Below are 13,583 nucleotides of genomic sequence, written 5' to 3' on the forward strand. Positions count from 1 at the left end.
AATTGTTCTGCAAAAAATTTGCCCCTAAACAGCTCAGTAGACATAAGTATAAAAAAAAGTTATGGGGGTCAGAATATGGTGAATAAAACATTTATTTTTACACTATTTAGACATAAAAAAAACTATACATATGGGGTATCACTGTTATCGTATTGACCGAGAAAATTAAGGGCATGGGTCAGTTTTGCCATAAACAAAACGCCGTGGGAACAAAACTCGTAAAATGGTGGAGGGAATGCGTTTTTTTTTCCAATTCCACCCCATTTGGATTTTTTTTTTCGCTTCCCACTACATTTTATGCTATAATTAATTGTCGCATTAGAAATTAGAAAGTACAACTTGTCCTGCAAAAAATAAGCCATCATACAGCTATGTGACTGGAAATATAAATAAGTTATGGCTCACGGAAAATAGGGAAGAAAAATGAAAACACAAAAACGAAAAAACCTCCTGTAGCCAATTCTTCATTTCATAAATTTGGTGCAGGGACTCAAAGCAAAGACAGATTTAAAACGGACACAAAAACAACCTCAAATGATAAATGTCTCCTTTTTTATTCTAGCTCATCTTTCTTTACGTGCTGGGTTGTTTCCTGGTACGTGAAGGGGTTTCCCCTGTTATTTCCTTCCACCTTCTCATCTGCGATGATATAAAACTGGTCACTTGCACATCACTCCTCATTACTGTCAGTCAAGAGCTGCCAGCTACAGCATCCTTCTAATCTCCACATTTCCACCATGCCGGCAACATTACCCAGAAGCACATGGGCTTGGCATTGCCTCACAAGTTCAAGAATTCGATCCCTGATGACCCTTTTCTGCCTCATGTGTCTTGCAGCAGGTTCTCCGGTGCAGGTAAGAGACCTCATCTTCACACAAGGTCCCATTTCGTCTTCTACCAAGTTGGGAAAAAACCTAATCAGCCATTTCTTAGTAGGAAAGCTAGGTGACAACCAATAGAGCCACCTATGTAACAGTTGTATTGGGCATCATGTGTCCAAGGGGACCCAGGACACAAAGTCCTGTAGCTAACCAGTACCAAGGCATCATGTGTGACATAGCCTACAAAACCGGGCAGTGCCTGACGCTGGGCACAAGTGAATAGGCAGATGTGTGCAAAAAAGAATTTAGGAGTCTGAAGTTTGGCCTGATGCTTCCCATGTTCCCATCCCGTGTTTACATTATAAATTTGGTGTGAATTTTGCTCTTGCAGAATATCGTCAGATACCCTGCACAATCCACGTGTAGGTACTCTCACTAGACAGATGTATTGCTTGATTTTCCAGGAACGCGTACAGCTGAGGTTCACATTTGTGTTGAAGGCTCCGTTGGGGGCTTCAGTCACGGAGTTCATCAAAAATAGTGGAGAAAAAAGTCCTGCATGAAAAAAAAAATGTTCTCCCGAATAGAAACCTAACGTATCCCATCATAATCAATGGGATCTGTTTGACTCCGTTCATGTCAGTTACGTGCTGAATCTGGCACTTCTTCGATTTTCGTTCTTCTGCTCGTATGACGAAGCAGAAGAATGGGAATAAATAGCGCTGATGTAAAAGTGCCCCAAGAGACATTTTAAAAGAATTTGTGTCCAATTTGATGACTCGAGGACTGATAGCTAGTCGTGTATTTTGGGGTTGAAAATTCTTCAAGAAATGGTTTCTATAGGACGCTCTCGTCTTGAAGCTACAGATTAGGACTCATTGAGACAAATGAATTTTCCGTCCAGGTGCTGTCCGAGTTTAGAATGGACTGAACACGGACCCAGTGAATGGGTCAGTTCACATGAGCCACGTGGATCATCAGTCTGTGAAGTCCGAGAAGGTTGCATACTGTATTCATTCACAAGACTCACTCACTCGAGACCACACATGGTCGCCATCCATTTAAAAATGTGTCCACATTTAAGGATGGATAGAACAGAAAGAGACTTTATTCTACGTTGTTTTAACAATCACATTTTTCTTTCCAGAAAGAAGCCAAGACGTCTCATCATCCAGGACCAGCTCTGCCAGGTAAGGTTGTGGCTGTTTGACATGTGTTTTTTAAATGTCTTATCTCCACCGACGTCTTATACTCAGGTTTAAATTTTCCTTCTCGAATTGCCTTAAAAGGGTTTTCCAAAACTAGAAATCCCTTTAAATATTACAAGGCAGGGTGCAAGAATTAAAAAAACAAAAAAAGACTCACTTGTTACTAGTGTTCCGGTTCCATCTCCAAACTCCTTTCTCCTCCGCCCTTGCTGGTCCGGAAGTGTGACGTGCCATCTACACGTAGGTCACTGCTGTCGACAGTGCTGTGTGCAGACCCGGCTCGTGACCGCTGTTCTCAGAAGTTGAAGCGGTCAAATGCCGGGTCTGCACACGGCACTGATGAGGCCACTGATTGTCCTGCAGCAGTGACCTTCATGTGACATGGCCCCACATGGAGTATTTTGTTGCAGAAAATCCACCGCACCAAAAGCCATGTGGATTTTGTTGCAGATTTGGCTGCCGATCTGCAGCGGATTTTACCCTCTACGTTGCAAAGGGAGAATTCTGCGGATGAAATTCTCAACATGAACTGACATGCAGCAGATTAAAAAAAAAATCTCAGCTTCTCTTTACTGCTGGTGTAAACGCTGAGGATTTACTGCACGAGATTCTGCTGCCAAAAATCCTCAGCGTCGTGTGAGGCACATCTGGCACCGGCGGATCCAGAGTCCAGAACCATTCCACTTGAATGGGTCTTTGGTCCGTCCGCACCACAAAAAAGTAGTTCTTTTCTGCGGTGCGGAGGCACTCCATGGTGCTTCTTGGGGGTTTTGTGCCTCCGTTCCGCACCAACCTTCCGGATTGCAGACCTATTCAAGGGCCACAACACGGGCACGGCTGGGCAACGGCCGTGTGCATAAGCCCTTAAGCCATGACATAGGGAATTTGGTTTGGTTTCCATTTCCATTCAGGTCAAAATCTACAATGTATTTTGTGTGATTAAAGCCAATTAGTGAATGCATTTGGATCCAGAAAATGTCCAATGTCCATGGCTGCAGCATAGACATTAAAGGGAACCTGTCAGCGGCAAAAACCACCCCAAACCGCCAGCAGTACCTTTGGTGTGTTTCTAATGATGATTTTCTTCCTGCAGTCAGATGCGGTAAAAGCAGGAAAAAAAACGCTCTTCTCTCCCCTGAGCGCTTTTTTCGAGTCACTCTTGAAGTCAAGCGGGCAGCGTCCTCCTTGCTTCAAGTCAAGGTAACCGTGCCCCCTTCCCTGCCCCTTCGCTGTGACTGACAGCACTTATGCCCAACACCCAACTGGTTTTGCCGAGCAGCCGGCTGTCAGTCACAGGAGAAGGGGCTGCCGGCTACTTGAAGGTACTGCTGGCAGTTGGGGGTGGTTTTTGCCGCTGACAGGTTCCATTTAATAGGGTCATTCACTATGCTGAAGTACGCCTTTTCTGAAGTAGGCGTATTTCTGGCGCAGATTGCGGCGCAATGGTTATTTGTGCCGCAATCTGCAACTTTTTCCTGCTCACGCAAGGTCTAAAAAAGTGTACGTGGAGTGGGCAGGGAAGGGTTCGGGCTGGCAGGCCCGTCTCATTCATCATTCCCTACACCTATTTTAGGCGTAGAAAATGGTCTAAATGAAAGACAGCAAGGACGCTGTCTTACATTTAGAAGTGGCGCTGGATGCGCAGAAGTAATGTAGAGGCCTGGGGTTATTAAGACCGGCGTCTAAAACACCGTTCTTAATAAATGACCCCCTAGGTGTTGTAATGGGGACACAGACAGTTTATGGTGTTTTATGAGACACCTCTAATTGAATTATACCGTTTTATAGCAAATACTCCCTGTTTGGCAGCAGATTTGCCCCTTTAAAATCAACATTATTGCGGTGCTTTAGTTCAGTATTCTGGTCTGTGCAGGTTTTTTTCTTGTCTTCCTGTGTCCTATTTTCTATTCTAGGTCATGTGTCTCATAAAGAGATCAGTGACTTTTATCTGAACATCCTTCTTGCCTTGTAAAAAAAAAAACTAACAATCAGTTCTGTCATTTTACGTATCCGAATATAGTTACAGGGATCTATAATTTATAGGGTTAATGCCCACTTGTCCTATTGCATGCAGCAAAGATGTCTATGACACATGGCTGCCCAGCACAACATAGAGGAACAGCTCCATGGACCTTTACTGTCTTCATGAACAGGGGTGCACCACCAATGAGGCCAGGTGAGGCAGCACCAGGTAGCGGCAAGAGGGGGGCAGCGGAAGGGCCATGGGCAATGAGCGCTTTCATTGTGGCAAAGGGGTTAGGTTAAGAAATTGGCATTGGAGGGGGGCACCTTTTCAGTTTTCGCCTCAGGCAGCAGAAAGGCTAGGCCCACCCCTGTTCGTGAGCAGACTATGGCTACTTTCACATCTGCGTTCTTGCTGGATCCGGCAGGGATCAGCAAAAATGCTTCCATTATGATAATACAACCCGCTGCATTAGTTTGTATTATCTCTAAGATAACGGATCTGGCACTAAAACCATTGTAAGTCCATGGGTGCCGGATCCGTTTTCTTTTGTGTCCGGGAAAACTGATCCAGCACCATTGACTTGCATTGTGTTTCATGCCAGATCCGTCTTGATCAGTATCCCATGACGCACACAAAAGCACTGCTTGCAGCATTTTTGTATGGAAGCATGGGAACGCAACGAAACAGAATGCATTCTGGAGCACTCTGTTCCATTCAGTTCAGTTTTGTCCTCATTGACAATGAATGGGGACAAAATTTAAGCGTTTTCCTCTGGTTTTGAGATCCTAAGTCGGATCTTAATACCGGAAAGAAAAACACAGATGTGAAAGTTGCCTATGTTGTAAAAAGTTCCACCGGAATAGGAAAGTGGACAACCTCAATCTATTTATAAGTGTAATGCCCACTTGTCCTTCTGCATGCAGCTGAGATGTCTATGACAAACGGCTGCCCTTCATATTATAGAGTAACAGCTCCATAGACCTTTACGTTCTCCATGGACAGACTATGTTGTAGAAGTACCACCTGAATGGGAAAGTGGACAAAATAAAATCTATGAATTCATACGGGTAATTCCCACTTATCCTTTTGCATGCAACTGAAATGTCTATGACACATAGTTGGCCTTTACATTGTAGAAGTAAAAGCTTCACAGACCTTTACTGTCTTCACGGGCAGACTATGTTGTAAACGTACCACCTGAATGGGAAAGGGGACAACCTCAATCTCTATGGATTCATAGGCGTAATAATACTTGTCTTTTTGCATGCAGCTGAGATGTCTAGGACACGTACGTAGCTGCCTTTCACATTGTAGAGGAACAGCTCCACAGACTTTTACTGTTTTCAAAAACAGGCTGTGTTGTAAAAGTACCCTTTGAGTAGGAAAGTGGACAACTACAATTTCTATGAATTCATAGGGGTAATGCCCTCTTGTCCTTTTTGTATGCAGCTGAGATGTCTATGAGACATACAGTAGCTCCTTCACGTTGTAGAGGAACAGCTCCAAAGACCTTTACTATGTTGCAAAAGTACCACCTGAATGGGAAGGTGGACCATCTCAATATCTACAAGTCCCTATTTTTGAGTGTTCGTGTAGAGATAAATTAGGAAGTGTCAAACTAATACCTTTACTTTATACTGTATCTCACTCCTGATTCTCTTTATTTTACAGTGTCAAGCTCCCCACTAAGACCTGCAGCTCATTTTCAAGGTAAATATTATGTGTTGAAATACGATTTAGTACAGAATGGTTGAGAAAAAGCCATATTTCAATATTAGAAAATAACAATAACTTTAAGAAAGACAGGTGCACTCTGCGGTCTTACTAAACCCTCATACTGATGTAAAAGTGAGAGATTAGCCAACATATCCTACTTTGGAGGACATGTCTGAGCCCGAACACCGCGTCAAGGTTTCTCAAGTAGCTCGGGATCTAACGCTAAACCTAGCTGTGCCGTATGGGCAATACCTGCAGTCTTACTAAACCCTCAACCCTACTGATGTAAAACTGAGAGATTAGCCAACATATCCTGTTGAGTTTAGTAAGACCGCAGAGTGCACCTGTCTTTGTAAAAGTTATTGTTATTTTGTTTTATTTTTTATCACATCCACACATTTGCTATCCTGTGTAGGATGTCTATTGTGGTACTTGTGGCAGCCTCCATTGTATGCATTTTTGCTGGGGATTGTCATTAGTAGCGGACCACAAGTGCAGGATCTGCACCCCCACCCGGTATAGATGCACCATTGCATATGGGGTTGAGCACTTTCTGCTTTTCATTACCACACCAATTTGTAGTTTATTTCAATATTAGCCCTAAAGGTAGTCTACTTTGTATAGTCGTTTTCTGTTTAAAAGTTCCACAGACCACCAAATTCAGGACACTCCAGATTGAAAATGCATAAGACTTATGTAAATCCCACCTATTAGTGGGCATTCTTAGTTTGGGAAGTTCCCACGGTGGCGCTTGCAATTGCATGCCTCAAGTTTTCCAACAGTAACCAATATTGATAAGTATGGCTGTCTTGCTGCTGGGCAACGATCATCTTTAATCTATTGAAGAAACTGCAGCGCTTCCTCAGGAGAACATAAAACATTATGTGATGTTCATGGAAGTTAGTGGACTGCCTGTGTAATATGTTAACATACTAGGTCCTCCAGAAATGCTCTTCAGAGTCACCCTGCACTATTGCTATTAGATGAGGGACACTAAGGGCCGGCCTTAGGTTGGATGGGGCCCTGTGTGACACCTCCTTTTGGCACATTCCCTATATGAATATAAAATATAATAAGGTAGGAGAAAACAAAACTCCACTAATCCCCACACAACCAGTTATTAGCCTCCAAAGAGTGCCTACAGAGACAATAATAGGATCAAAGATGATTACTAAGATACATCAGGAGATCCACCTATCCTGATGAGTGCTTCCCTAACAAAATATTCCAACACTATGGAATAAATTCTCTAATCTGCAGTATGACAAAGTATCTTAGGGTACAATCACACTACCAGGTCTCTGGATGCAGTTTTGGAAGCCAAAACCAGAAGTGAATTTAAAAAAGAGGAAATGAAGCATCTGTCCTTTATACTCTCTTTCCTTTTATGATCTACTCCTGATTATGGCTTCCAAAACTGCGGTGTGTGGCCGTACCCTTACTTATATCTCCAGAAACAAAAATACAAATTTTGTAAAGTCTCTAGATATTATACCGTGGAGTCATACCTCCAGACCTCTAGGTAAATCTTCATAATTAACACCCTGTTTCCATTATTTCCTTTTTAACAGTTGATCCATTCATTTGGGACTCACTGACATGGACCCCCAACATAGACAATGCCTTCACCCAAGGAAGCTTGATCTTAAAGAACAACAAACTGCACATCGAGCAAAAGGGCCTGTATTTCATATACAGTCAGGTCACCTTTGGAGGAAAACAGTGTCCCCTGGACAAAAATCTTGTTTCCCTTACTGTGATTCTAGAGTCCACTGAACATAAAGATAAAATGCAGCTTCTTCGATCAGATAAAACACCTTGTGAACTGTCTGGGGCCATATCTGCCAATAAAGGGAGCCGAGCAGGGTGGAACAAGTCCATTTTTCAAGCAGGTGCATTTCAACTTAAAAAAGGAGATATATTATCTGTGGTGGTCACAGGAACAGATTATCTCAAGAGGGAAAATGGGGCAACCTATTTTGGTATTTATGCTTTGTAAGACCAGGGTTGCATGATCGACCTCCTCCATACATCACACATAGATTTCAAAGAGTTGTTTGCTTTAGACAAAAATTGGTGAGTGTTTAGATCATATAAGGGGTCCTGTGATTATTAACTTTCTTTGAACCAGCGTAGAGGCATTCCAGAAGCAAGTAACTCTACGCTGGGAGACTCTCACTATCTATTAAAAGCAACAGCTGCCCATTGATTTGAATGGGTGTTGTAGAATCCCACTGCGGTTCCCCAGGCTAATCCTGTAGGGTCTTGGCAATAGGACCTTTCTAATCAGCCAGCCATCAGGAAACCAAAGCAGACAGACCCCTTCAAGATATTTAGATGAAAAAATGTATAACTATAAAGAAAATATCATGTACGCCATGATTATCTAGTATATCCTACATTCCAAAAATAGTGTTCTCCGAAGTTAATCAGCAAACTCAGTAGATAACATATTTAATTGAAAGAGATTGTCTCATGAAGGTGGCCACTTTTGATATGTAACCTGCTCATACTGCTGTAAATGGAGCACCACCATGGCTAAGGTATCGATCTTAGGAGTCTCATAAATTGTCTTTATAGCATGAATGTTAACATGTTAAAGGGTAAATACATCTAAAAACATCTTCTAAGACATCACAGTGACCATTGGTGGAATCTTCCTCTATCAAGTCATGTTTCTACTGGTGGAATACTCCATTTCCAGAGACAGAAATCTAAGATTATCTCTGGAGAGAGTTGGGTGCACTCTTTGGAAACAAGAGTGCACCCAACGATGGCATTTTTTTGTTCGAAGGTGGATTTCCCCTCTAAATATTGTATTTGTAGGCCTTGGAAATTAATTGACTTAAAGGGTTTGATTCATCTTAGACAATGAGGGCCCGCACCTATATCAGGAACAGAGCCCAGCAAAGTGGTGGCTGGAGGACTCTGGTCCAGCCACCCCCAAGCACTCTTCCCATAGAAGTGAATAGGAGTGTGCCACGCATGACCGCCAACCGCTCCCATTCACTTCTAAGGGCCCGAAGGAAATAGCCGAGCCAGCAAATAAAATGCAAGGTACAATGTCTTTAAGGTTCAAGGACAGAAACAATTAGGGTGAACTGATATTACTAAGTCATGCACAGATTTTAATACTTTAATTAATTTTTTTTATTTTGTTTAACAATCAGAACTGACTCCATCTCTTATCACTACATACTATGATTTCTTCATATTATTTAATTTTGACAAATACTTTTGTAATATTATTACTTTTTATATATATATATATATTTTATTGCCTATTTCTAGCCATGCGCTGCCCATGTGCTAGGTCTGAATGTGACACTGTGCATGTCTTAGTCAATATGGAGACACCAAACAGAAGCAGAGGTGCAAGGTACAAGAGAAAATCACACCAAGTCAATAAATCTGGCAAGCATCTCCCCCAATATCCCAATGTATAGAGGCCCCTTAAAGTGTAACTGTCAGTCTTTTTTTTTTTTTGTAATGTATAGGGGCAGTGATACTGACCATTTTTGTAATATACTTTAATTACTGAAATTGTACATTTCTATTAGAAAAATAACTCTAAATTGGCCCATTTTGAGCCCTAGCAACGCTCCTCTGTCTTCTGTTTACATAACACTATCAGTGTTGAGCAGGTCTCCACTGTTATGTAAACAGAAGACAGAGGAGCGTTGCTAAGGCTCAAAATCGGCCACTTTAGAGCTATTTTTCTAATAGAAATGTACGATTTCAGTAATTAAAGTATATTACAAAAATGGTCAGTATCACTGCCCCTATACATTACAAAAATAAACAAGTAATGACAGTTACACTTTTAATATCGTAACCAATAGATGCTCAATGACACATGTAAACTGATCTGATTGCAAAACTAAGAGGTTGAAGACTAAAGTAATACACTGTGATATGAGAGAAGCATGACACGGGGGTGATAAGAGAATGTTAAGAGGGAATATCTGTGTCATGCACCTCTGGCTCTTAATATATTTTTCGATTCGAAACTAATACAGAGCCCTAGATACCCTGCATCAGCATAGGTGTAAGAAAATAACGCTGTGGCCACCTGCTGCCACCACTAGAGGGAGCTTACTGCAACAGTATTCCGTAATCCCCTTTAGTTCCCTCTAGTGGTGGCTGCAAGCAAATGGAATTTTAGCATTTCATTCTGTGACAATGCAGGGGATTTGGAGCTATGTATCAGGGAAAAATAGAGATCTAGCCACTGTAAAAAAAAATCCGAAATAAATGAAATAAGTATATTTTCAACCTAAAGTCGATATAGTATTGAAAGACTGATCTTAACTTTAAAAGGGCACTAAACCTAAGCTCCATCTTATCTCTGGTGGCTGTACATAGATGATGCATAGGAATGATGTGTCTTTTAGAGTCATATACATTATTTATGAATATTTTGTTAAAGCTACTGTTGTCACCATAAGCTAATGTAAGTAATGACAGTATATGAAGAATTTATTTATTTAATGGGGCTTTCAAAAACTGACTTACACTATTTTATGGACGCCGTGCACGAAACACAGATGAAAAAGTAAAAATCTGACTGTGTACGGTGGAAATTTTATTATATATATATAGTACTAATAATAATAGCTTTTATAGATATTTTTGTAGAAATAAACATATTTATAACATATTCATCGATTTTGACTTTTTGTGCAAAAGTATTCATACCCTGCAGTGTTATTGCTCATTGATCACACTGAATGAATAAATTGATAGACCAGGCATCAGCAACCTTCAGCACTCCAGCTGTTGTGAAACTACAATTCCCAGCATGCTCCATTCCTTAGGAGAGGAGAGCAAGTATACATGTTGGGAGTTGTAGTTTCACAACAGCTGGAGTGTCGGAGGTTGCCTACCCCTGCGATTGACTGAAAGACAGATGATAGATAGATAGATAGATAGATAGATAGATAGACAGACAGACAGTTAGATAGATAGACAGATGGATAGATAGACAGATAGATAGGGAAAACGAATCCAGGGCAGCACACCTTGATATTGAAGAGGAGTGCCAGCGGTACAAACTCGACCACAGTTGTATATATAAAAAAAGAAGAAACCGCAGCACTTCCAGATGGTGAAAAATGTGAGATCCTTTATTTACCCGTGCAACGTTTCGGTCCGCTTACTGGGACCACTCTCAAACAACATATACAAAGTCACAGTACATATTTATAGAGGGTCAAAGCATTTGCATACACAAGTACCAATTAATAGCAAATCTCAAATTCATATTTATATATACAATAAATTCCTAAGATACATGTAGCGCCATTTGCACCAGATATAGTACATAATAACATGTGCATAATTTTCTGCCACCATAAAACCAATGTTCTAAAATTAATCATGATTCATAATTAGTAATCACAATGTATATATCAAATTACAGAGTGACCCCAAGTTTGTGATACAACAAAAAATCCCAACCTTGGTGGAACACTATTACCAGACAGGCCTGATTGATGAGAAATTACGGGAATTCTTGTTAGTAGCACATCCAGTGACCCCATTATTTTATTTACTACCTAAGATCTATAAAAAATGCAATGTCCACTGGGTAGACCGATTGTCTCTAGTAGGGGTTCCTTATTAAGCAATGCTTCAATGTTCTTGGACAAACTATTAAGCCAATATGTTAAAAAGACAAAATCTTATGTACAGGATACAACTGACTTTTTGAGGAAATTGAGTACCGTCACCGGTATGGGGGCTATTCTGGCCTCTTTCGATATTATACAGCATAGTATTGGAATGACAGCGATAGAACAGGTTTTGATTGTGTCTGATTTCACAAATGGAAGCGAGGGCATTTATCTTGTCTTTACTACATATGATACTGAATAATAATTATTTCCTTTTTGGAGATGATTACTATATACAAATTAGGGTGACCGCCATGGGGACGAACGTGGCGCCTACTTACGCCAACATGGTCATCGCCCATATGGAGGAACAACTCATCTATGAATCCCGCCACTTCGGCCATGTGCTGGAGTGGTGGAGATACATTGATGATATTTTTGTGATTTGGACAGTAACAATTCTGGAACTTAAGTTGTTCTATTCCTTTTTGAACAACTTGATTCCTGAAATACAATTGACTTTAGATTTCTCACAGAAGGATATTCATTTTTTAGATGTCAATGTAAGTATTCAGGATACAATCTTGAGCAGGAATTTATACGTGAAACTCACTGATAGAAGTACGATATTTAGATATGACACATCCCCATAAAATGATCCAGTCTTTGCCATTTAGTCAATTTACTAAGGAAAAGAGAATCATTAGCGAAGCAATAACATTGGAGAGGACACTCGACTCTAGGACATGGTCATTCCGATCAAGGCAATATCCCTTTGCTGTATTGGCGGGAACAACAAGCCCCTATACACCTAAGGGATAGACATCAACTCCTTGATAAAACCGCTAGGGATAATACTAGGAGGATACCTTTTGTCTCCACGTTTAGTGAGGCCAGTATACATATAAGCAAAATTATCAGCAGACATTGGTTTATTCTAACCAGTGGCCATAAGGATATTGTGGAGTTCAAACGTAAACCATTAATGTCGTATAGAAGGGCACGTAATTTAAAAGACAGGTTAATAAAGAATGACATCGGATCCAACAAAAATGTTCAACAACTACTTTTGGCCCCCAAGAAATTGGGTTGTTATCCATGCCTTTACTGCGTTACCTGTAGATACATGGTGAAAGGCCGAGAATTTGTGCTCCCGACTATGAATACTATTCACTAAATTAGATTTTATTTGACTTGTGATTCTGCGTATGTTCTTTACATTTTGTGGTGCCCATGTAAACTGCTTTATATGGGGGAGACGACATGTGATTTGAAAACACGGATTAATCAACATCGCTATTCCATTGGGAAACAACGTAGGGACCTACCGGTGTCTAAAACACTTTGTAGAGATGGGACATAGTGAAGGGGATTTTAAATTTATGATAATTGACCATGTTCCTCAGCCTCGTACTGGAGGCAATCGCATCAAAACATAAAAAAAACGTGAATCTGAATGGATATTCAGACTACAAACCTTTAAAAGCAAAAGGACTGAATGTGGATTATAGACCTTGGTTATTTATATGATTTGTCTATATCAGTAACTCTTTCAGGTCTCTTCTTCTGCCCCGTACAGCTAATGTAGTGAGAATTTTTAAAATTTTATATTTTTATCTTTTAAAATGGCCTGGATCGGGAGGTTTCAACTCACCATGCTACGCTCAAGATGTTTGGGAATTTTTGGATTGTGGCAGATTGTGGACATATTACTCCTATAACTGAATGTGGAGATACTGATAGCTGTATTACTAGATTACTATTCATACATTGCGGTTACTCCCCATCTTCAACTGGTGATCAAAAGGATGCCCTATATTATTTCTATGGGACGCATCTAATTAGATACAAGCTGGAAGTACTTGGTGGCGATATACATTGAGTGTAGCCATATGCTGCACCCTGTGTGGTCCACCGAGACATTGACCAGATGACAGAGCGCCGGAAGGCAGCACGTCTCCCGTTTCACAGCATCTGGATTGCGTTGCCCTGCTTATGATTCCGGTATCTCTACTTGTTTACTATGTGTGTATTTTATGAATGAATCTGCTGTCCACCTATCCGTTCATGTGATCTATCACATCATGTCATATGCAGAGCAATTATGCTGGACGACCATCATATTGAGCGCTTTTGCAGGAGAGCGGTCCCTTCCTTTACAGGCTAACACTATTTGCACAGCTGAAAAGGAATCACTAGTAATTACTAATTATGAATCATGATTAATTTTAGAACGTTGGTTTTATGGTGGCAGAAA

At 40.8% G+C, this 13,583-nt stretch overlaps 1 protein-coding gene across 1 annotated transcript; it reads left to right on the forward strand.

Annotated features, from left to right (window-relative positions):
* Positions 1 to 703: 703 nt before the first annotated feature.
* LOC122919609 (lymphotoxin-alpha-like) lies at positions 704 to 9,175 on the forward strand. Its single transcript, XM_044268727.1, has 4 exons — positions 704 to 854; positions 1,969 to 2,011; positions 5,667 to 5,705; positions 7,283 to 9,175. The coding sequence occupies exons 1-4, from the start codon at positions 738 to 740 to the stop codon at positions 7,708 to 7,710; spliced, it is 627 nt and encodes a 208-aa protein (XP_044124662.1). The 5' UTR covers positions 704 to 737; the 3' UTR covers positions 7,711 to 9,175.
* The last annotated feature ends 4,408 nt before the right edge of the window (positions 9,176 to 13,583 follow it).

The sequence above is a fragment of the Bufo gargarizans genome, chromosome 9, assembly GCF_014858855.1.
Source record: "Bufo gargarizans isolate SCDJY-AF-19 chromosome 9, ASM1485885v1, whole genome shotgun sequence".
NCBI classification, from domain to species: Eukaryota; Metazoa; Chordata; class Amphibia; order Anura; family Bufonidae; genus Bufo; species Bufo gargarizans.

What these genes read in the sequence shown, in the direction of transcription:
- LOC122919609 (XM_044268727.1), top strand. Translation starts at nt 738, where the DNA reads ATGCCGGCAACATTACCCAGAAGCACATGGGCTTGGCATTGCCTCACA. An exon ending in TCCAGGACCAGCTCTGCCAG is followed by an intron (nt 2,012 to 5,666) that starts GTAAGGTTGTGG and finishes TTTATTTTACAG; the next exon opens with TGTCAAGCTCCCCACTAAGA. An exon ending in ACCTGCAGCTCATTTTCAAG is followed by an intron (nt 5,706 to 7,282) that starts GTAAATATTATG and finishes CCTTTTTAACAG; the next exon opens with TTGATCCATTCATTTGGGAC.